General features: G+C 48.9%; 1 protein-coding gene across 1 annotated transcript in view; it reads left to right on the forward strand.

Moving 5' to 3' along the window:
- The window catches only part of REXO1 (RNA exonuclease 1 homolog), a 50,925-nt gene that overhangs the window by 9,892 nt on the left and 15,905 nt on the right, over window positions 1-25,128 (forward strand). Inside the window, 7 exon segments of the mRNA XM_056845058.1 lie at window positions 2,251-2,270; window positions 8,454-8,472; window positions 12,100-12,116; window positions 14,290-16,035; window positions 19,902-20,006; window positions 22,775-23,006; window positions 24,828-24,985. Coding sequence (XP_056701036.1) covers window positions 2,251-2,270; window positions 8,454-8,472; window positions 12,100-12,116; window positions 14,290-16,035; window positions 19,902-20,006; window positions 22,775-23,006; window positions 24,828-24,985 — 2,297 coding nt within the window.

Consider the following 25,128-nt stretch of genomic DNA (forward strand, 5'->3'; position numbering starts at 1 on the left):
CTGCTGGACTTTATGGTCCTTGGTCTGATCCAGCAGGACCTTTCTTATGTTCTTATGCCCATACACATGCGTTCTCTATTGAGGCCCCCACCTGATGGAACGGCCTGCCTGATGTGGCTAGAAAGGTGTCAGATAGGGTTTCTGACAGCACGGGCCAAACAAGTTGGTTCCTCTGTAGACAACATGGATCCTTCTGTGCACTCCCCCCCTCCCCTCCTGTTTTGCACACAAGCTCTGGTCAGAGATCTACAATTATATGGAGACCCGCCCGTGTAAATCTTTCATCTGATACTGGGTCTCACTCACAATGCCAGGAACTCCACCAACCCCACCTCTGATTGCCCTTAAGTATCCGGTACTTGGTTTGCTGAAGTCGTTACCGGGAGAAAGAAATCATATTGTTTCCTTTGTATTGCTGTAACTCAATCTCATCCATTGTATCCGTGCTATAAATGTAGCAATTCCCAGTGCTCTGCATTCTAACCTCCGTCTTGCTGAAACTACTACCTCATGAATAAACTCTCTGAATCACTGCTCCGTCTGAATTGAGTTCTATTGCCTGAGACGCTGTAAGTTTGCTGAAACCTGACAAAAGGCTCCCACCCTTCTGGTTTTCTGCATGCTATGCAGATGGTTCAGAAGGGAGCTTTGGTAAAGCGACAAGTTCTGCAGATGATACTTCTGTGTCCTGTCTGTAGTTGTAATCTGCAGTGTAATTTCTGAATCGCTTAATGTCGCGTTAATGCTTCTGCTGTGTTTCAGCTCTTTATTAGATTTCTGAAATCCGCACCCTATTGCACTGTTCATTAGATGTCCCATCCTGTTCATCGTCTTGGACTTAAACTGTATACTCTGCTTTGTATCTCAGTCAGAAAGGCGGCTACAAATAATGTAGATAAATACAGTTGGGGGGAACAAACCATGGTTTGCATGAACATAGCACTTAGAGCAGCTATGCAAAGATAGCATCTCCAGTTTAAATTAGACTTCAAGATTCTTGTAGGGTTTGAAAGACCCCAGATTCCTTAACTGGACACTTCTTCTTCCCCCTGGGCTGAATACAAAATAATGCAGAGTGCTGTAGTGGGTGGGGGTCGCCTTGAGACCCCCTTCATCTACGCCCACTTTCTCCAGGTGCCCCATGTAATGACACCTCCCCCTCTGCTTCCTGTCCCTCATCCCAAGGCAGCCATTTGGCTTCCCTCATGGTCTTATGGAGAATACCTATACATCACTTTTAAACGGTTTTTGGATGTGACGGCTAATAAATGGTGGGAAATGACTTCACCACTAAAGGGACCAAACAAAGTGCGGACAGTATTTTTTATAACGTTTTCAAACTTTTAATACATCGCTGGGAATACTTTGTGCGGGAAGTAGAAGAAGTGTTGGTTTTTGTATGCCAACTTTCTCTACCACTTAAGGCAGAATCAAACCGGCTTACAATCCCCTTCCCCAAAGCCCCAAAGCCTCCTCTAAGCACAAAATCTTCAACCTGGGCACAGTGTGTTTTGTGGTTGTGCCCCTTCCCCCCCCCCCCCCAGTCGATATTCCAAAGGTGCCCGCAGGCTGGATAGGGTTGGGGGCCCCTGGCGTGTTGTGCGCCATATGGGGCTCTTGCCGAAGAAAGCACTCCGGCGCTGTGATGACTTTCCATAGTGTGGCTCTCTGCACATGTCTTTGGTGGCTACCTTTGGTAGGGAAATGTACTATAGCAGGGTAGGGGTAGAGGAGAGGCTTCTTTGTGGGCAAGCGGGTTTCCTGTGAAGTTTAAAGCAAGATATTCTGAGGGATGCTGCCTTGAGCTTATCGGAAGCTGGCGGGCGAGGTGGCTTTATGGTGAAGGCGGTCTGTTTGGCAGCAAAGACTCTTCCGATTAGGCGTATCATGTTATCTGCGGCGCTCAGGGAGCCGCCGCGACTCTCTGCTTGCTTTGTTAAGAAAGGAGCATAAGCATTTCTGGGAGTGGTGCTATAACAGAGTTATGGGTGGCTCAGAAGTTTGCTGGTGACTTTGTGTGATTTTTTTGTGGTCTTACTTTTTAAAAAAAGCTTGTTGGATCTTTTCTAATCAATACCACAGGGTTGGAAAATACTGGATTTGGTTGTCCAAGGGAGAGGCTGTGGCTCAGTGGCAGAGCATCTGCTTGGCATGCAGAAGGTCCCAGGTTCAATCCCCAGCATCTCCAGTTAAAGGGACTAGGCAATCAGGTGATGGGCAAGCAGGTGATGGGAAAGACCTCTGCCTGAGACCCTGGAGAGCCGCTGCCGGTCTGAGTAGACCGTACTGACTTTGATGGACCGTGGGGCTGATTCAGTATGAGGCAGCTTCATGTGTTCCCTTTTGGGGAGGGGCTGTGGCTCAGTGGTGGTAAAACATCTGCTTGGGATGCAGAAGGTCCCAGGTTCAATCCCCAGCATCTCCAGTTAAAGGGACAAGGCAATCAGGTGATGGGCAAGCAGGTGATGGGAAAGACCTCTGCCTGAGACCCTGGAGAGTTGCTGCCGGTCTGAGTAGACAGTACTGACTTTGATGGACCGTGGGGCTGATTCAGTAGATGGCAGCTTCATATGTGTTTGGGGAGGGGCCATGGCTGAATAGTGAACCATCTGATTGGCAGATGGGGAGGGGTTGTGGCTCAGTCGTAGAGCATCTGCCTGGCATTCAGATGGTCCCAGGTTCAATCCCCAGCATCTCCAGTTAAAGGGACTAGGCAAGTAGGTGATGTGAAAGACCCCTTCCTGAGACCCTGGAGACAATACTGACTTTGATGGACCAAGGGTCTGATTCAGTGTAAGGCCTCATGTGTTCATGTGTCCTCCTGTTCCATAACCCAATGATTTTATTGTGCCTATGGAGGCTGCATGCTCCCCCCAATGGAGTTTTTCTTCTGAGCACCAGGGTGCTTAACGTGTTCTTGTGAACTCAAACGCATTCTCACTATTCGATTCTACTTTAGTCCTAATGAAATATTACTTTCCTGTTGTTTTGGGGTTATGTCTAAAGGGGTTACTTTTTAAAAAGGCATTTGGGAGGGGGAGATTCTGGCATTACATTTTGATTTTTTCCATGCTTGCCCCAGTCTTACTTTGCTATTTTTTAATTTTATTTTATTCTGTCCAATTGGTTCACTGCCCTCCCCCAGCAAGGCCACGCTCAGGGCAGCTTCCAGCATACTGGAATCCATCAATCGTATACAATCAATAATAATAAAAACACATTTCGTTAAATAAAATCAATTCAATTAAATATAGGATTTTGTTCCTTTGTTTAGTTTAGTGTTGGCCCAGCATGCTGAGCCAGTGTTGAGCCAGCATGGTATAGTGGTTAAGAGCGGTAGTTTGGAGCGGTGGACTCTGATCTGGAGAACCGGGTTTGATTCCCCACTCCTCCACATGAGCGGTGGAGGCTAATCTGGTGAACTGGATTTGTTTCCCCACTCCTACCTATGAAGCCAGCTGGGTGACCTTGGGCTAATCACAGCTCTCTGAGCCTCACCTACCTCACAGGGTGTCTGTTGTGGGGAGGGAAAGCGAAGGTGATTGTAAGCCGGTTTGAGTCTCCCTTAAGTGGTAGAGAAAATCGGCATATAAAAACCAACTCTTCTTCTACCCCTCTGCATCTCACACCTACCGTATATACTCGTGTATAAGCCGAATTTTTTAGCCCAAAAAAAGGGCTGAAAAAGCCAAACTCGGCTTATACGTGGGTCAATACAGTAGAGGAGGGAGGGGGGAGGAGGGAACTTACCGCCGTCACCGCCCCCATCGCCACCGGGCCCGTGCACCTTCCTCCGGCCGGCTGCAGCCTGCAGGGGCCTCCTGGAGACCCAGGAGGGTCGCGCCGCCGCTGGGCCCGCATGGCTTCCTCTGATCAGCAGCGGCCTGCAGGGGCCTCCTGGAGACCCAGGAGGGCTGCGCTGCCGCCGCCGGGCCCTCACGGCTTCCTCTGACCGGCAGAGGCCTGCAGGGGCCTCCTGCAGGCCCAGGAAGGCCGTGCCGCCGCCAATTCGCCACCTCTCCCGGTGAGTAGGTGGTTCAGGGGCTCTTCCCCTCCCCCTCTTGGATGGCACTGGGGTCGGGGTGGGTCAGGAGGGCCCGGGAGGCCAGGAGGGCGACCTGGGGCAGGGGCGAGACCATCCCTGCGCTCTAAAATGGCGGCCACCATTTTAGAGTGCAGCATTACCAGTAAAGGGAATTTCTTATTGACCCTCGGCTTATATGCGGGTCAATAAGAAATTCCCTTTTCTGGCCTCAAATTTGGGGGGTCGGCTTATACTCGGGTCGGCTTATACCCAAGTATATACGGTAATCCAGTCACGCCTGCTGATGTCATTTGCTTGCTTTTGACATTTACATTGCCATTGTGTATCTAAATTGCGCATCTCTACTTAAGGATAGATGGAGTCACATTCTAGCTGTATCTGAAGAAGTGAGCTGTGGCTCACGAAAGCTCATACCCTGCCAGAAATTTTGTTAATCTTTAAGGTGCTACTGGACTCTTCTGCTAGCTACAGACTAACACGGCTACCCATCGTGATCTGCCTCTGGGAGAGGCGGTCCTGCACATGCAACTTGTCCCAGACCATTTAGGGCTTTGAAGGGCGATACCAAAACCTTGAACTTGATCCAGTACTCAATCTGCAAATGATAGACGAGAGGCTAGATTTTGTACCACAGGTGCTCGCTAGTGGTTGTGCCTTTTTTTAATCCCTGTTTCAAAGAGTGAAACCCGTAGGGAGGTATTTTTAAGTGACTTTCGAGTTGCGTTTTCAGTTATACTTTCCTACGTTACTAGAGCTTCGAGCGCAACCTAAGCAGATTCCTGAAAGTGCCCGATCTTAAATGCCCCAGTATATGGGGGCAGGCTTTGATTATTTTGAAGGTTTCTGTTCAGCCTCTCTCCCTTTTAGGTTTTCAAGTTAGGTTATAGGTATTTCACTGAAGTTGTTCTCAGGCTAATTCTGAACCTGGCCTTGGAGTGCAGCTCAGAAAATCTATACAATAGGGCTGGGTACAGAAAGGAAGATATTTCTACAAATCTGAGGAAATTTGCAGTAAAATCTTTATTTTATCCCATCCCATATCCTTTAAAAAAATATGTTGTTTTTTAATGCTATAAGTGCTGTGGTTTCATTTTGAACTCTTGGCTCTGTAAAGCTGGAGAGAGCAGAGTGGTTCTTCTCCCCTTCTGCCCCATGGGAGAACCAGCGTGGTGTAGTGGTTAAGAGCGGTGGTTTGGAGCAGTGGACTCTGATCTGCAGAATTGGGTTTGATTCCCCACTCCTCCACATGAGCGGTGGAGGCTAATCTGGTGAACCGGATTGGTTTCCCCATTCCTACACACGAAGCCAGCTGGGTGGCCTTGGGCTAGTCACACTCTCTCAGCCTCACCTACCTCACAGGGTGTCTGTTGTGGGGAGGGGAAGGGAAGATGATTGTGAGCCGGTTTGATTCTGCCTTAAGTGGTAGAGAAAGTCGTCATATAAAAACCAATTATTCTTCTTCATGTCCTTAAAGGGGAGGGATGCTGGGGAGAGGGCTCTTTGTCAAAAGTTTGCACGCTTCCCAAACCCATTCCTCTGCCCAGGTTGCCTAGCCAGTTCCAGAGAAGGCATTCGTGTGAGCTGCGGTTTCACAGGATTCTGGGAATCGTAGTTTTAAGAACAAATGCTTGGTATTGCTTTCCAGGTGTTTGTAGCCCTGCTTTGGACACCGTGGGCTGTGTACCCTTGCAGGGGCACCTCTGCCAGGGCTTCACACTTGGAACATGAGCCAAAGGTCCTGGCTGCTTTTGTGCGCTGCCCCCTCCTTTGTCTTTCAGCCAGTGTTGGCCCACCTTTGCTCCATTAGCTAAACTTCCTTCTTGGTTATTCCAGTAGCCTCGCTGTGGTTTTGTCTTCTACAGCCATCACTATGGTCGGAGTTCTCCTAATCCTTTGACGGTCCTTCTCTTCCTCCTTTTCCCAAAGTAGAAAAGAGTAGTAGAAGAAGAGGAGTTGTTTTTTATATGCTGACTTTCTCTACCACAAGGCAGACTCAGACCGGCTTACAATCACCTTCCCTTCCCCTCCCCACAACGCACACCCTGTGAGGTAGGTGGGGCTGAGAGAGCTCTAAGAGAACTGACTTGCCCAAGGTCACCCAGCTGGCTTCATGTGTAGGAGTGGGGAAACAAATCCAGTTCACCAGATTAGCCTCCCCCGCTCAGACTGGTGTGACTGGGGGGGGGGATCTCTCCCATGTCTCCCACTTTGTTTAACTTCAGATAACCTCAGATAATTGAGTCACCAGAGGCTTTACTCAGTTCGGCAATAAAATAGCAGAGTTCTCGGCTCAGAGGGACAAAGGGCATCTTCAGAATGGGTGTTTCCTTTTCCTCTTTGCTCGGGAGGCAGGATTTAATATTTAAATTTTCCCTTGACTACTGAGGGTAAACGCCCCCTGAAGCCAGTTCTATTTCCTGCCTTATCGGGAGAGCAGCCTCTAAGCAGCTCTCAGCTCAAGGAGAACAAATTTTTACTCTTATTCCTTATCTGTTCCTATCTATACTTTCCTGTACCTAAATTTCACATCTATATTTTCTCTACCTTTTCTATCTTAGATAGAAGGCTTAAAAAAAAAAAAAAAAAAAAAAATTCCCACCAAAACAAGATGGCGGATCGGCAAGAAGACGATTATATCGCCTCAGCCGATTTGGACCCTAGCCTTCTAACAGCTATGCCGGGTCCTTCTGATCCCTCCACCAGTCAACCAGTTGACTCGGGGGTTAAAAATAAAAAGAAAAACGGCTCAAGCGGCGGAGGCAGCGGCAAGCGCAAGAGGGTCGTCTCGACCAGCGGCAAGCGCGCTAAACGCCTCATAGACGCCGCCCGGCTCACAGGCGCTCCGAAAAGAAGCGGACGAGTTCCCGCAGCGGCTAGCGCCACGGAGATTACAGCGGCTCTTGCCGCTCCTCCGGTGCAGCAACTCCCAGGGGAAGAACAGCAGGCTGGCGGCTCGCCTTTGCCTTTTACCGCTTCGTCCTATGGCGGCTCGCCTTTAGTGCAAGGACGTGAAGCGGCTGCGGAGACACCGGCTACCGGTAGGATTCCTCCCCCCCTGTTTCAAGATGGCGGGCTAGCTTTTCTTAGAGCGGAGCTTTCAGCTCTTATTAAAGATGCCTTCACAGAAGGCTTGAGAGCAGCCCAACCCCCCCCTCCTCCAACCTATCCCCATACCTCCTCAGCCATGGAAGCCCAGACATTACAGGACTATACGTCCTTGGGTGCCCGTCCAAAACAAACAAGTGCTGGCAGTACTTACCTTGGGGACGGCAAGTGGCCTACTAAGGCGGCTCTAAAGGACACTTCAGCTCAGCAGGCTATGCAAGGGGAGGAGGGAGATGACTCCATGTCTGAAAGAGAGGAGGGCGAGTTCAGTTCGGATGGGGAAGACATAATTGAACAACCAAAACAGTCTAGAGTGTTTAACGCTGAGGAATTTCCTCTGCTATTGTCTAAAACCCTAGCAGCCCTTGATCTTTCAGATGACACTGACATTGCAAACACTCAAAGAAAAAAGGGGATGAAAGAATTCTTTCATATGCATGACATTCCAGACAAGGTGATACCTGTACCTGATTATTTCCTATCACTCATTAAGTCAGAGTGGGAGAAACCAATGGGTTCAAAACAGTTCCCAGTAACATCAAAAAAGTTTTATAATGTAGATCAGGCCACCTCAGAAATGCTCAAGGTACCCCCGGTGGAAGCTCCGGTCACTACACTACATACTTCAGACACAGTCACTGAAGAGGGACAGGCATTGATCAGAGATCCTGCTGATAGAAAGGCAGAGTTGGCATGCAAAAAGTCACATGAGGCCTCAGCCCTGGCAATTAAGGCCTCGGTTACATCTGCTCTGGTGTCAAGAGCAGCAATTATCTGGGCCAGAAAATTGACTCAGATTATTCCTCAGGAGGAAAAACAGGCTTGTGAAGGTGTCTCTAGAATTCTAAGAGCTGTCTCCTTCCTGGCAGACTCTACCTTAGACACCATGGCTTACGCTGCCAGAGCTTTAGCTACCTCAGCCGCAGCTAGAAGAGCCTTATGGCTTCACCCTTGGTCAGTGGAGCACCGGTCAAAGTCAGTCCTCATGGGCTATCCATATCAAGGAAAACGCCTATTTGGAGACAAATTAGATACCATCCTAGTGGAGACTAAAGATAAAAAGCAAGCCTTACCCAAGTCTCTTCACAAAGATTTTAAAAGCTCCTCCAATTCTACCAATTTTCGATCTTACCATACTCTCCAAAAATTCAGACCTGACCAACGCAGAAATCATTGGGGTCAAAACAATCAGTGGAGACAAAATCGTACTTCCTTTCGGAGAGGAGGTAGATTCAATAGGAATTCAAAATTCTCCTCCTTTCAAAGTGACAAGGGGAATAAACCAGGACAACAGTCCAAACAGTGACGCCGACCTGCTGCCTGTGGGGGGCAGGCTCAGTCACTTTCACCCACAGTGGTTGACCCCTCATGTAGACCTGTGGGTTCAAAACATAATACTTCAGGGATACCAAATAGAGTTCTCTCACATACCTACAGACAGACTTCAGATATCACCAACATCCAAGAACAAACAAAAAATACAAAGAACTTCAGAAGCGATACAACATCTAGTAGACATCAAAGCGATAGAGATAGTGCCTCCTTCGGAACGCTCATTGGGAATCTATTCAGTATTCTTCACCGTTCCCAAAACAGATGGGGGATGGCGGGCCATCCTAGATCTGAAGTTTCTGAACAGATTTATCCCATTGAGACGCTTCCGAATGGAGACACTGAAGTCAGTTTCAGAGGCATTGAGACCAATGGACTTTCTAACATCCATAGACCTCACCGAAGCGTACCTACATATCCTCATTTATCCACAACATCGACGCTTTCTGAGGTTCCTCTACCAAGGAATGCACTACCAGTTCAGAGCCCTCCCCTTCGGGTTAACTTCCGCCCCAAGGGTCTTCACCAAAGTACTGGTTACTTTGGTGGCAGAATTACGCAAGGAGGGCATACGCATTCATCCCTACTTAGACGACATTCTGGTATGTGCAGATTCCAAACAGCAAAGTCTACAACACACAAAACAAGTAGTAGAAAAATTGACAAGCCACGGCTTCCTAATCAATCACAAGAAGAGCAAGTTAACTCCTTCACAACATCTAAAACACTTAGGCGTTCTCATAGACACTCAACAAAACAAACTCTTCCTGACGGAGGACAAGATCACTCTCATATCATCCCTAGCCAAGGCTGCATGCAATTCCAGGGTGTCCAAACTCATGGCTCTCGCCAAGTTACAAGGGCACATGGTAGCTTGCATCCCCACCATACAATGGGCTCGTCTACACTCGAGACCTCTACAATGGCTACTCAGACCCTATCAAAGGGACATTCAAAGGAAACGAGACATAAACATCCTCCTTCCCAAGGAAGTCAAACACAGTCTACAGTGGTGGGCACAAAGAAACAACCTTTCAAGGGGCCTCCGATTCATTTACCCGATACCAGAACAAATTTACACGGACGCATGCATGACTGGGTGGGGAGCAATCTTTCACGAGCACATAGCCCAAGGCAATTGGAACCCCCAGGAACAAAAATTACACATAAACGTGTTAGAAATCAGAGCGATATACAAAGCTCTACAAAGCTTCACTCCACTAATCCTAAGGAAGGACATACTGGTAAGAACGGACAATGTGGCCGCAAAGGCACATTTGAACAAACAGGGGGGCTCACGGTCATCACCCCTACACAAGGAAGCACTAAAAATACTGAATTGGGCAGAAACCAACCTAACCTCACTACAGGCGGAACACATTCAGGGAGTCACGAATGTTCAAGCAGATTGGCTGAGCAGGGAGACAATAAACGAGGCAGAATGGTCCCTTCACCCGGACATATTCCAGCACATCACACAAAGGTTCGGGACACCTCAAATAGATCTATTTGCCTCAAAATCGAACCACCAACTACCCCGGTATTACTCCAGATTTGCACAACAGGGGGCGGAACAGACGGATGCACTAACGGCTCCTTGGCCCAGGGGAATGCTATACGCTTTCCCTCCACTCCCTCTCATACCAAGAGTACTGAGGAGGATAAAAACACTAAACGCACACGTCTTATTCGTAGCCCCTTACTGGCCCAGAAGGCCATGGTTTCCGATTTTAATTCAAATGTCTCACAACAACTTCTGGAGACTTCCAGACAGACAGGACCTTCTGATACAGGGCCCAGTATGCCATCCCAATCCAGGATGGTACAAAATGACCGTATGGGTATTTAACGGAGGAGACTTTGCAACTTAGGTTACAGTGAGGACATAATTAATACCATCCAGGCTGCACGCAAACCTTCAACTCAAAGAATCTACAATTCTACATGGAAGGCCTTTACTAGGTGGTGCAGACGCAAAGGCTTTAACCCACTCAAACCTAGAACACTTGGCATCCTGTCCTTTTTACAGGAAGGTCAACAGATGGGCTTAGCCACTTCTACACTACACAGGCAACTAGCTTCCATAGCCACCATCGTTCCAAGAGTGGCAGGTTATAAAATATCCAAACATCCTCACATTAAATTATTCTTTAGAGGCTTAAGCATCATCAATCCTCCAACAAAACACAGGTTTCCTACTTGGAGCCTACACACAGTCTTGACAGCACTCACAAAACCCCCCTTCGAACCTCTTTCGAAGGTAGGGCTCAAATGGCTTAGGATGAAAGTGATATTTTTAACAGCCATAACATCGGCACGTAGAGTCTCAGAAATAGGCGCATTATCTATCCGCCCCGGTCTCATTACCTTCCACAAGGATAAGGTAGTACTCAGACATGATCACTCATTCTTACCTAAGTGCAATACAAAATTCCACAGAGATCAAGACATAGTTCTGCCCTCATTTTGTCCCAATCCTAAGACTCCAAAGGAAAAGACATGGCATACACTAGATGTAAGGAGGGCCATTCACATTTATATGTCCAGAACAGAAAGTATCAGGACTTCAGAAGCCTTGTTCATTAACATATCACAGCCAAAGAGAGGTAAACCCATGTCAAGAGCTTCTATCAGTCGCACCATCTCATTGTGCATTAAGACAGCTTATAAGGAAAGCAAGCTACCAATACCTGGGGGCATTACTGCACATTCAGTTAGAAGTTCAGCAACTTCCACAGCCTTCGACAGGCAGGCCCCCATAGATGAAATTTGTAAGGCAGCCACGTGGTCGTCGGTGTCTACCTTTGTACGACACTATAAGATGAACCTATACTCATCTTCAGATGCAGCATTCGGCAGACGAGTGTTGCAAAGTATATTACAGGACGTCTAACCCACCCTGGGCGGGGACTGCTCTTGTATGTCCCATTCTGAAGATGCCCTTTGTCCCTCTGAGCCGAGAAAGAGCCTTGGCTACTTACCGTGAAGGCTTCTTCTGCTCAGAGGGACGAAGGGCATCTTGCCCTCCCAGACGTCTGCTTTATTTCCTATTGTTCTTTACCATGGTTCATTACTTCCATTTACACTTAGACCTTAGTCTCGTTAAGACTACTCTAAACTCTCAGCGTCTTTTACTACTAATTGGTTTATAACTTACTGATGACTTAAATGTTACAAGTTTTTTCTCAGTTACCTATATAAGGCTTGGAAAGTTTTTAACTGGCTTCAGGGGGCGTTTACCCTCAGTAGTCAAGGGAAAATTTAAATATTAAATCCTGCCTCCCGAGCAAAGAGGAAAAGGAAACACCCATTCTGAAGATGCCCTTCGTCCCTCTGAGCAGAAGAAGCCTTCACGGTAAGTAGCCAAGGCTCTTTTTATTATACTTCACAGGAAAGGGATTTAGAGGGGGGGATTAGTATTAAGGAAAGGTGCAAATTTTCTATATAAATAATGAGTCGGTCAACAAGTAGGAGCCCCGTGGCGCAGAGTGGAAAGCTGCAGTACTGCAGTCAAAAGCTCTGCTCACGACCTGTGTTCGATCCCGACGGAAGTTGGTTTCAGGTAGCCAGCTCAAGGTTGACTCAGCCTTCCGTCCTTCCGAGGTTGGTAAAATGAGCACCCAGCCTGCTGGGAGTAAAGGGAAGATGACTGGGGAAGGCACTGGCAAACCACCCCGCAAACAAAGTCTGCCTAGTAAATGTCGGGATGTGGCGTCACCCCATGGGTCAGGAATGACCCAGTGCTTGCACAGGGAACCTTTACAACAAGTACAGCACAGATGTTATTTTATCTAACCCAGATTTCCAACTCTTTAAGGTAGCTTAGTCCCAGAACCTGCAAACAGAGGTGTGTATATACTCTGGTGCCTAAAACTAGGAAGTGTGGCGAATCTCCCTTCTTTCTTCCTTTTTCCTTTCTGTGGAATTACTTCATGCTTAGGGCTGTTCAGCTTGGAAAGAAGGCGGTTAAGGGGAGACAGAGGTCTATAAAATTATGCAAGGTATGGAGAGTGTGGGCATAATACCAGAAAGTGGGGTCATCTGCTAAAGCTGGAAGGTGAGAGTTTCAAAATGGATAAAAGGAAGTATTTCTTCACACAACGCATAGTTAAATTGCGGAACTCCCTGCCACAGGATGTGGCGATGGCTGCCAGCTTGGAAGTGGACATATTCATGGAGGAGAGGGGTATTAATGGCTGTGGGGAGAATTTTTACTACCCTCCCCCTTTCTCTCGGCCCCTCGTGATTAGCTATCTCTCTGCCTGCTACTTACCAGGAGCAAGGTTCAGAGAATTTAACCTTGCACACAAGCCACTCTTAAACAGCACACAGAACAGATAACAGTAACTGTGCAGTTTTATTGGATTCACAAAAGAATATAAGACATAGGGAAAGGTAATACTTAACTAAATATATATGACAGAATATAACAGACAGACAGTAACAAAGGCCTTTGGGTCATTCCAAAGAGAGATGGCAACCACCAAGTGGAGCTCTGGTCTCTCCATGGAAGGACAAAGACTGGACATTTGGACCGCCTTTTTATAGGCTGGACCATGAAGAGATGGTCTCAAACGGACCCCTCCTTGTCACATTCTTCAGGATATGAGTTTTTCACAAATCATGGCTAAAATTGTTTAGAAATATCTTGTTCCATAATAAGTTTGCCATGTCCAGGTCTCTGACAGCCATCCGTTCATCCATTACTCCTTGTTCATAAACAATTTCCTTCCTGTGTAAGCAGGCACTCTGCTGTCCGTTTTAAATGACCTTGTTACCCCTGAACATAATATCTAGGTACCTAATGTGTTCTGGGTGACTAACTGTTAGTAGTGCAAATCTCCTGTTACTTTCTAAGGTCAGGATCCTAATGGAAAAGTTGGGGTCAGCTAGAGGGCTGCTTTCTGAAAGCCTTAGTCAGGTTTTGTGTGACTATAGGTTATAATATTAAGGTATGAATGTCGTTATTCTTAACCCAAATTATAAACATTCTTGCCACAATGGCTACTAGTCAAAATGGATACTAGTCATGATGCATGCCTATTCTCTCCGGGATCAGAGGAGCAGGCCTATTATATTAGGTGCTGTGGAACACAGGCAGGATGGTGCTGCTGCAGTCGTCGTGTTTATGGCTTCCTAGAGGCTCCTGGTTGGCCACTGTGTGAACAAATTGCTGGACTTGATGGGCCTGGGTCTGATCCAGCAGGGCTTTTCTCCCTGGCCCCGGATGTGGTGATGGCTGCCAACTTGGAAGGCTTTAAGAGGGGAGTGGACATGTTCATGGAGGAGTGGGCTATTCATGACTACTAGTCAAAATGGATACTAGTCATGATGCATCCCTATTCTCTCCAGGATCAGAGGAGCAGGCCTATTCTGTGAGGTGCTGTGGAACACAGGCAGGAGAATGCTGCTGCATCTGACTTGTCTGTTGGTTTCCTGGAGGCCCCTGGTTGGCCACTGTGTGAACAGATTGCTGGACTTAATGGACCCTGGTCTGATCCAGCACGGCCTTTCTTATGTTCACAGCATTTAAAGTAATTTTCTCACAATGCCTCTTTCCTCAGAGGCTATTCCTTCCCTGTGTGACTAGAATAGGGACCTTTCCCCCCAGGCTCTCTTTCGTCACCCTTAAGTGTTTTTTTCCTCAGTCGCACTAGGCACAACCCCTCACACTGGAACCAAGAGTAAAAAAAAACCCTTTTTCCCAGCAGCTCAGAGTCTCTTCCCTTAAGTTCCGCCTGCTCCCTGTATGTTCCTCTCTAGTCCGTCACAACTGGTCTTAAATGTATCCTTTCCCTTTTGCAGAGTGCGGCTACGACCCGTACAACCCCGAACTCCCCAACCCCTCAGCCCAAAGCAGAAACGGCAGCTTGGAGGATGTCACCGACTCGGCCCCGAGTATTCTGGAGCTGGAGCGGGTCAACCAGGAGATCGAGGCCGTCAGGAGTGAAGTCGAGCGCGAGCAAAAGAAATACGAGGAGCTTCTGGAGACCACGAAGGAGTACGGCGCGTCCGAGCCTCCGTCGCTGGTCCCCAAGGCTGCCAGGCCGGCTTCCATGACCAAAGCCAACTCCCGTTCTTCCTTGGAATATACCCCAAGCACCTACTTTTCGAGCGGCAGTGCCGACTACAATCCCACCCCTCTTGCCACGGCTGCTGCAAGCCGGTCAAACAAGTACACCTTGGATTGTCCCAACGGTGCCAAATCAAAGGGCAGCTCGCTGGAGTACGTCCCTACAGTGGTCACCCAGAAGAAGTACAGCCGTTCTGTTGCCAACAACAAGTACATTATAGATGTCTCCAAGCCTTCGACAGATTTGGAGTATGACCCTCTTTCCAATTACTCTGCAAGGCTTTTGTGCAAAGCCAGTGGCAAGGAGCAGAAGGGGACCAAAAGGAAGAGGGCCGCTGAGCGGGAGGACACGTATTCTCCTCCGCTCAAGAAACACTCCGACGCAACCTCCAGCCCTGAGCCCATCTCAAGGTTCTCCGACTCGGAAGATGATCAGGATTCGGGAAGCCAAGCGGCTTCAGCCAGCCTCCCGAAAAGTAAAGGCGGCTCGGATAGCAAGGGGAGCGAACGGCTGGTCGCTGAAGCGAAAGGGGCCCGACCGGACGATTTGCGTTCTCGGCAGATGAAGGAGACAGCGGTGCAGTATGACATGGGAGATATTGAAAGCCCTCGGGGGACAGTCGTCAAAGACACTCTGGAGAAGGATGTGACGTTGGCCAAGGCCCTTTCCAACAGGAATGAGAAAGAGAAAGGGAAAAATAAACAGGTAACAAAAGACCAAGTGAAAGAGAAAAGTGCAGAAGGTAAGAAGGATGAAGACAAGGTTGCAGGCAAGGAGAAAGCTGGTGCAACGGTGCACAGGAGAAATGGGGAAAGGAGCGAGAAGAAACGCGACAAGCCTCATGATGGTGGACCGGTAAAGAAACTTGATAAGTGGAAATCCGGGAAAGAGATGGGTGGGAGGCAGGAAACCTCTGGAAAGAACAAGAACAAAGGACAAAGTAAAGCGTCTAGCAGCGAGAAAGCCAAAAGCTCCAACAAGGACTCCAAGCAAAGACCTGTTGATGCAATGGGCAAGAAGGGGGCATGCAGGGGTAAACAGAGAGACGGCAAGCCACTGGCATCTCCGCAACTGAAGGCGAAGCTGGCCGACTCCCAGAGTAAGGGCAGCGGCAAGGGTGAGCGCCCGGCTAAGCAGCGGACCCTGAGCCACACTGACCTCTTTGGCGATGAGAGCGGGGACGAGGGGTCCTTGGCTCGGCCCCGCCCGATGGTTTTCCCTGACGTAAGCTCGGACTCAGATGGAGACGGCGGCACCTCACCTGTGCCCCGCCGCAATGGGGTGCCCAGCCAGAAACGTCCCAAGCTGTCCAAAGCTCCCCTGTCTTCCCCTTCCTCGTCCTCCTCTTCCGACGAGGCCGCTTACTCATTCCTTGAGAACGACCTGGATCTCGAGTCCGACCCCATGGAGGAGTGCCTCCGGATTTTTAACGAGTCCACGGCTGTGAAAACGGAAGACAAAGGCCGGCTGGGTAAACAGGTAAAAATGGGATCTGGGAGGGGGAATGTTACTAGGATTGCAGCCTGATATTATAAAAAGAAGGTCATTTTTGCAAGGTAATTAGCAGCGCATTCCAGGCTGAATTGCTCCGCGTATTTTTTTAAATTTTCCACGCTGAACCATCATTCCGGAAGTGACTGCGAAGCCAGCGCTTACCTGCTTCGCGTTACCAAAGAGCCCATTTAACCCAACCTTTGGTGTTTGCCATGAAGAATCACCCTCAAGGAACAATGCAAAACAGAGGCGCGTTAGCTATGCTTATGCTAATGACTATGCAAACAGGAACAAAGGAGCAGGCGAGTGGGGTGTGTGGAACTTCTCCTTTTGCGTAGGGACCGTGAAAAGGCATTTTTAAAGTCGCATTTTTAGAAAGAGCTTTGAGCGAGCATCAAAATTGACCATGCAAAAATGGCTGAAGAGTTAGTTTTTATATGCAGACTTTCTCTACCACTTAAGGGAGAATCAAACCTGCTTACAGTCACCTTCCCTTCCCCACAACAGACACCTTGGGTGGTAGGTAGGGCTTTGCATTTCATCATATTCTTAGCATTTCATGTATCATTTTCCAATATTTTCTTGCTTGAGGGAGTTTCTTCATGCACAACAGCACACTCCACAAACCTTAAGGGCCTGACTGACGAGTGGATTTCTCGTCTCAGGATGAGAAGAGGATCAGGGATTTTTCTTTCTGCTCCTTCCTCAGTTCTGGCTTGATGGGAGAATTTATTTTCCTTCACCCTCACAGACCAATGCACACTTTTGTGGATAACACACTGCAACAAAACATAACACTGATGCGGTTGCACGTACAAGTGCGTCAAGGCTTGCGTGTGCTCCTGCATGCGCGTCACTTTAGTAATGCATACAGGGCCTTCTGTTCATGGGTGAAACACCACGCAAGAAGCTTTTTGGTGCACTGGTACAGTTGCATCAGGATTTGCCCCTGTCTCTGGAAAGTGCTGTGGAGAAGGGAGATGAAAAGTGCCGTTTGTGTGAGAGAGCCAGCATGGTGTAGTGGTTAAGAGCGGTGGACTCTGATCTGGACAACTGGGTTTGATTCCCCACTCCTCCACATGAGTGGCGCACTCTAATCTGGAGAAATGGTTTCAATTCCCCACTCCTCCACATGAAGCCTGCTGGGTGACTTTGGGCTAGTCACAGCTCTCTCAACCCTGCCTACCTCACAGGGTGTCTGTTGTGGGGAGGGGAAGGGAAGGCGACTGTAAGCCGGTTTGAGACTCCTTAAAGGTAGAGAAAATTGGGATTTAAAAAAGCCAACTCTTCTTCTTTTGTAAAACAGCAGCTTTCCCATAATAATAATAATAATAATAATAATAATAATGTTTTATTTATATCCTACCCTCCCCTGGGAATGCCGGGCTCAGGGTGGCTAACATTGGTATAAAATATACAGAGACTGTAATACATCTGATCGCGCTAACATCAAGCTAAAATGCAACAATTAAACCTATCCAAGCATACACCACATTAAAAGGCAGCTTGAGTTTTCCGTGCTGTCCCCCAGCAGCATTCCATCGCAGTTTCATTCATTTTGGCTGAGGCTGGAGAGCCAGCGTGGTGTAGTGGTTAAGAGCGGTGGTTTGGAGCGGTGGACTCTAATCTGGAGAACCGGGTTCGATTCCCCGCTCCTCCACATGAGCGGCAGAGGCTAATCTGGTGAACCGGGTTGGTTTCCCCAATCCTACAACATGAAGCCAGCTGGGTGACCTTGGGCTAGTCACAGCTTTCTCAGCCCCAAAAACCTCACAGGGTGTCTGTCGTGGGGAAGGGAAGGAGATTGTAAGCCTGTTTGATTCTTCCTTAAGTGTTAGAGAAACTCGGCATATAAAAGCCAACTCTTCTTCTTCTCCTCCTTCTCCTCCTTCATCATTGTGATCATCATCTTCTGGAGCTTAAAACCGTAATTCAGCGAGCAGCAGCCAAGTTCCCTCTGGGCTGAGCTAGTTCACCTCTCCGTGCAGATGCTGAAGTCCAGGCAGGCTGGCAGAAGCCGCCGTCGGATGAGCCTGCTGTCGATTCCCAGTCCCAGATGTAGTTTTTGTTTGTTAGTTCATTTATACTGCTTGCAGGTTCGGTGTCTGCGTAGCCTTAGGTGGGGCAGCTGCTGGGACTCAGGGCTTTTGGTGGGGCCTGCTGTCATGGACCCCCCCCACACACACCTGCCTCCTTTGCCACCTGTCCATGTCCAGTATGGTGTAGTGGTTAACAGCGGTGGTTGGAGCGGTGGAGTCTGATCTGGAGAACCGGGTTTGATTCCCCACTCCTCCACATGAGTGGCGGAGGCTAATCTGATGGACTGTGTTTGTTTCCCCACTCCTCCACATGAAGTCAGCTAGGTGACCTTGGGCAAGTCACAGCTCTGATAGAGGTCTCTCAGCCTCACCTACCTCAAAGGGTGTCTGTTGTGGAGAGGGGAAGAGAAGGTGATTGTAAACTGGTCTGATTCTTCCTTAAGTGGTAGAGAAAGTGGCATATAAAAACTCGTCTTCTTTCCCTGCCCATTTGCTTGCAAACTCTCTGCCACCCATGCCCCCAGCTTCCCAGAGCTGATGGGGAAGTCCATGCGGGCAGCAAACAGGAAGAAAAGCAGGATACTCATTTATTTTTTTATTCATATTTATTCATTCCCAGCAGGTCGGGCTCAGAGTGGGTTACAACAGTGCATAATAAAAACATCAATTAAAACAGACCTTAAAACCTCATGAGCCTGGTGGCGCAGAGCGGTAAACTGCAGTACTGCAGTCAAAAGCTCTGCTCGCGACCTGAGTTCAATCTCGATGGAAGTTGGTTTCAGGTAGCCGGCTCAAGGTTGACTCAGCCTTCCATCCTTCCGAGGTCGGTGAAATGAGTACCCAGCTTGCTGGGGGTACATTGTAGACCAGTGGTTCCCAAAGTGGGCAGTACCACCCCCTGGGGGGCGGTGGTGTTACCTAGGGGGGCACTAAGAGGCAAGGGGGCAGCAGGGGGGAGTTAGAGGTGGGCCCCTTCAACTGTGTTGCCCACTAATTGACAATGGATCAAGCTATGGCAAATTGGATCAAGCTATGCCATGCTGGCAAATTTGGTGGAAACGATCAGGATTTTTTTCCAGACTTTGAAGAGCTGGTACCACTGGATCAAGTTCATCAGTTTTGTTGAACAAATTTCAACTAAAAAGTTTTAATTTGATTTTGAACAGATGTGCAATTGTTACTGTTCTGAAATTGTATTGTTGTTATCTTCTTTAGTGAGTCATGCAAACCCCTATTTTGAATAATGCTTTTTATAGGAAAGGGAGGGGGCGCTGGAGTTGAGTTTGTGGAACCAAGGGGGCCGTGGCCCGAAATGTTAGGGAACCACTGGTGTAGAGGACTGGGAAGACAATGGCAAACCACCCTGTAAACACAGTCTGCCTAGTAAACGTCGGGATGTGACATCACCCCATGGGTTAGAAATGACCCGGTGCTTGCATAAAAATTCTGTACTCTGTATAATTAATAAACAGGATGGCGTTCAATACTAATAAATTGTGACCACTAGAAAAACCTGGCCAAGCAGTGAGCCCCCATAAGCCAGCTGGGAGAAGGATTGGGTGGCCAGCAACCAATGACACGGTGGATAAACTTGTGGTTGCCCTCAGTTGTAAGCCTGGTGGAACAGTTCCGTTTTACAGGCCCTGCGGGAACTCATTTAGGTCCCGCAGGGCCCTGATGTAGCTAGGGAGTCTGTTCCACCAGGCTGGGGCTGAAAAAGCCCTGGCCCTCGTCGAGGGGAAAAAATCTTTGAATACTTTAAAATATTATTTTGAAACTTTTTGTCTCTCCACCCCTTCCTTCCCTTTCTAGCTGTCCCGAGAGGAAGAGACTGATGAAAAGGTGGTGGAGGACAGTTTAACCACACTCTTCCCGGGTCAGAAGAGGAGAATCTCCCACGTGACCAAGCAAGGAAGTGTAAGTGGCTCTTTTGGAGCAACGCTGAAGGTGTGAAATGCCATGGGGGGGGCACCACAAGGACCTTGGTGAGCCAGCATGCATCCCTGAACCCATGCTGGCAAGGGACTTGAGGGCGAAGAAGATGGTGAGGGGTCTGGAGACCAAGTCTTATGAGGAAAGGTTGAAGGAGCTCAATATGTTTAGCCTGGAGAGGAGACAACTGAGAGGGTTTGATTCCCCACTCCTCCACATGAGCGGTGGACACTAATCTGGTGAAGCGGGTTGGTTTCCCCACTCTTCCACATGAAGCCAGCTGGGTGACCTTGGGCTTGTCACAGCTCCCTTAGAGCTCTCTCAGCCCCACCTACCTCACATGGTGTCTGTTGGGAGCGAAAGGGAAGGAGATTGTAAGCCGGTTTGATTCTCCCTTAAGTGGTAGAGAAAGTCGGCATATAAAAACCAACTCCTTCTTCTTCTTCTTCTTCCCCTTCTTTCCCCCAACCCAAGGCCACCCAGCAAACATCCACGGTGGAGCGTAAATTAAAACCTGAGTCTCCAGTTTCCTGGTCCGATGCTCCAACCCAGGGGTGTCAAACTCAATCGTTACAAGGTCCGGTTATGACATAAATGTCACTTGGTCAGGCCAGGCCATGCCTTGCCAGCCCAGATCGAGAGTAGGGGGGGCGTGGCTGGCTTGTGGGCCGGATAAGAGGTCTCAAGGGGTCGGATCTGGCCCGCGGGCCTTATATTTGACACCCCTGCTCTAACCACTACACACCACACCGGCTCTCACACATAACTCGTGTGCAGCTGGCATCTTTGTCTGGGATTGTGTACATTCACACACACATGCCAGCGTTCAGATGCGTTTCTTCAGCTTCGGACAGAACAAGTTAATACCCGAGCCTCTCTCTGCGTGGCACAAACTCTTTCTGCCCGGGAGGCGGTGGGCTCTTCTTTGGAAGTTTTTAAGCCGAGGCCAGATGGCCATCTACTGTAATGCTGATTCTGTGAACTTAGGCAGATAATCAGAGGGAAGGCAGGAAGGGTCAGTGCTTGGCTCTCGTGCCCTTTCTTACATGCCTAGGGCAATGCCGATTTCCACTTTGGAGTCAAGAAGGAATTTCCCTCTAAACCAGATTGGGCAGGGTTCCTGGGACGAAATGGCCTTCTGTTGGCCAGGCATGCCAGCTTTCCTGCTTTACCGACCCCCCCACTCCTTTCCTTGGTCAATAAGCTCTCTGTTGTCACAAGGAAAACCTTTGAGGTCAGTGCAAATAAGCACCTGGCCATTTGTGTGCCCTTGGTCAAATTTCTCCATTAACTTCTCTCCCCACCCCCCCAATACCCAACAACAGCCAGAGATAAGGGATCGGCATTAAATGGGTCGGAAAGGCCGTAGCTCAAATATTTGCCACGACAAACCACTTTGCAAAGGTGTTTGCGTGTGGAGATGGGGAGAACAGAGCGTGCCGCGATAACCTCAGCGTGCCCCTTCAACGAGAGTCAGGCAAAGCGTCCTTTAACCCCCTCTCCCAGTGAATCGTTTCTCCCCTTATAAAAACTCAAGACATGGGTGAACGGGAGCAAAACTAGCAGAGATGGGCTCTTCTGGGTGAAAACGCATGGTCGCTTTAGCCTCCTTTATTCCCTGTTTCAGCCAGGATCGAACGCACGTTCGGCGAAAACGCATGCGTTCGATCCTGACTGAATCCTGGCTGAAACGGAATAAAGGAGGCTAAAGCGACCATGCGTTTTCGCCCTTTGTCAGTTCTGTCCGGTTCGTTTACTATTGCAATCAGAGACCAGCATGCGTACAAATTACGGTCAGTAGTTATAAAAAGAGAGGAAAAGCTGTATAAAATCAGAAACTAAAAATCCGAATTGGTTATATAAGCTAAGAATAGCTATGTGACTATCGAAAGTAAATTCTGTGAGCCTCTGCTACAATATAAGTTAGTGCTGTGTATCTAAGACCATTAATCCACCTCCTTACATGTGAGTGCATTTCTTTTCTTAATAGCTAAAAAGCAGAATGCACTTCAGTCATATGTGTATTTTTTAAAAAAAATATTATTGGGTTTTTTGGGGTACAGAATTAAAAACGATATGGGAAGGAGGGAAAAGGGGGGTAAATGTATAAGTTTCAGTCCCCGAGTTTTATAAATACAATAATTGCATGCCTCAAAAACAATTTAAAATGCACCCGATCATTCTGTTAGAATGTGATGTTAAAATATAAAGTACTCCATCTATTAGTTTTCTTTCCTTAATAGCTATCCCTGGATATATCTAATACTTATTTAATCTGATTCGCTTGTTGATAAAATTAACTATGAATAGCAATAGTACATATTATGCATATTTATCATAAAAAGGTTGCCATTTAAGTCTAAAATCATCTAGTGTTTTTTTTTTTATTATTAAACAGGTTAGTTTTGACATCGTGGCGAAGTCAAATAGTTTGTAAGTCCATTCTTTCTGTGTTGGAGTCTTGGGGTTTTTCCAATATGAAGCATACAGAATTCTCGCCCCCATGATAGCATATTGGAAAAATTCTCTTTGGATTGGACTCACTTGTGTATTTATAGAGCCTCTTGCCTGTGTCTTTCCCGGTAACAATATGGCAGCTCCAGCCCGCATTTCGGAATCTGGTCTGTTCAAAATGGCGGACCCCCCGTTAAGAATAAACATGGCCTCCCCAGGGACTGGATTCCGCGTGGCCCGGGGCCATCCGAGACTCTCCGGCCGGCGCCGACTGACCCTGTGCCACTCGGCTCTTGCAGGTGGAAACTCCAAGCAAGCCAGTGGTCCGGCCTTACTGCCCGCCCTCTGCCCAGGAGGTCTGCTACCAGAGGATCCGCCTGGCGCAGCAGCAGGCAGCTCAGCTGGCCCTGCGGCGGTCCACGCCGGCCCCTGTGCCGGCCCCGGGGAGCTCCCTTGTGCCGCACAAGGGAGAGAAGAAGCGGATTGCCCACGTGCCCAGCAGCACAGCTCTGCCTGCGGCCACCAGGTGTGGTAAGTGAGCATTTCTCGCCTGCGAGGGTCAAACACTTGTTGACCTTGACTCTTGACGCTAGTCGGGACGGCACGGTTTGGGGGTTAGTAGCTGTTCAGGCCGAACCTCCAGCCCTACTTGGAACCCCCACGTCTTCTTGCTGCTCTCGATCTGGTCCCATGGGCCCTTCGCAACACCACGTATCCTTTTTTTCGACGCTTAACACCATGGATTTTTTCTGTGTTCTGTAACTGGAGGCCTGCTTTGTTCATGCGCTTTGAAAAGGGTACATACTTCCCCCCCTGATCAGCTTCCAGACCAGCAACAGTCTTCCTCCTTTTAACCCCGGCCTGCCTTCCGGCATCCTGCAGTCCCTTCTTCCTGGCCCCAAAGGTTTTCTGGGGAATTGAAATGAGCGAGGTGTAGTGGTTAGGAACAGCGGACTCTAATCTGGTGAACCGGGTTGGTTTCCCCACTCTTCCACATGAGCGGCGGACTCTAATCTGGAGAAGCAGGTTGGTTTCCCCACTCCTCCACAGGAAGCCTGCTGGGTGACCTTGGACTAGTCACGGTTCTCTCAGAGCGGTCCATCTCGGATTGCTACATGCCCAGGACAAACAATTGGGAGGTTGGTGACGGGGTGGTGGGTTGGACGGCCTTTTGGGCCTGCCCCCCTAGCTGAAATCTTAAGAGGCCTCCATCGGGAATGGATCTCTCCAGCCTCTTATTTTCAAACCCCAGAACCGCACTAGAGCCCTCTGAATGACATGGCCCGTGTACCAGGCAGACTTTGTCTGGTTTTACTCGAATCCCTACAGCCTGCCAGGATGTTTGCAAAGTAATTGTGCGCCTTCAAGGGTCTCTTTGGAGTTGAGACGCGATCAGGCTGTGTGTGGTGATCCTGGATTCCAGGCTGCACCTGGATTACTGTGCGCGGTTCTACAGGCCCCACTTCAAAAAGGATGTGGACAGAACAGAGCAGGTACAGAGGAGAGCAGAGAGGATGATCAGGGGCCTGGAGACCAAGCCCTACGAGGAAAGGCTGAGGGACTTGGGAATGTTTAGTCTGGAGAAGAGAAGGCTGAGCGGGGACAGGATTGCTCTCTTTAAGAATCTGAAGGGCTGTCACCTAGAGGAGGGCGGGGGGCTGTTCCTGTTGGCAGCAGAGGATAGAACTCGCAATAATGGGTTTAAATTGCGGGAGGAAAGGTATTGCGAGCTGGATATTAGGGGGTGAATTTCTATAGTAAGAGTTGTTCAACAGTGGGATCGGCTGCCTAGGGAAGTGTTGAGCTCCCCCTCAATGGCATTCTTTAAGCAGAAGCTGGACAAGCACTTGACAGGGATGCTCTAGGCTGATCCTGCATTAAGCAGGGGGTTGGACTAGATGGCCTCTGTGGCCCCTTCCAACTCTGATTCTAACTCAGTTCAAAGTAATGGTTCTTATCTTTAAGGCCTTAAACTGCTGGGGCCCGGGTAATGGAAGGGCTGCCACCTCCCGTACTATCCAGCCCACCCGTTGAGATCAGCCCCTCCAGCCCTGCTTGCTGTGCCCTTGCCTTTTCAAGGCAAGGTGGGGGGGTAACTAAACGCAGGGCATTTTTGGTGGTGGCACCTCCCCTTTCCATGCCTACCCCTTCGAAGCTCACCTAGCACCCACTTTGCTTTCTTCTAGGCGCTACACCAAAACTCCTCGTTTCACTCAGGTTTTTAATCCTGGCAGACTCTGGCAGGGCCTGACTGGGGTTTGCTCCTTGCTCCCGTGTACAGTTGTTGGGTGCACGCTGCGGTTCTTGGGTTAAAGTCGAGTGTGGGCCAATTCTTGCTCCATGTCCTTCCAGCCCCTGGAGGTCCTCAGAAAACCATCCTACCCAGAAGCACGGCGTCTTCCAATGGTACCGACGCGTTGTCCTTGAAAGCCCGCACGCTGGCCGGAATGGCCTCCAAGACCACCACCACGAACGTCCCCAGAAGGGTAGCACACGCCCCCTCTCTGCAGGTAAAATCCACTAGGAATCCACTCTGCGGTTGCCTTGTTTGTGTGCTTCCTAGAGACACCTGGTTGGCCTCTGTGTGAAAAAACTGCTGGACTTGATGGGCCTTGGTCTGATCCAGTAGGGTTTTTCTCCCTGCCCCAGGATG

This window comes from Euleptes europaea, chromosome 2 (assembly GCF_029931775.1).
Source record: "Euleptes europaea isolate rEulEur1 chromosome 2, rEulEur1.hap1, whole genome shotgun sequence".
Taxonomy (NCBI): Eukaryota; Metazoa; Chordata; class Lepidosauria; order Squamata; family Sphaerodactylidae; genus Euleptes; species Euleptes europaea.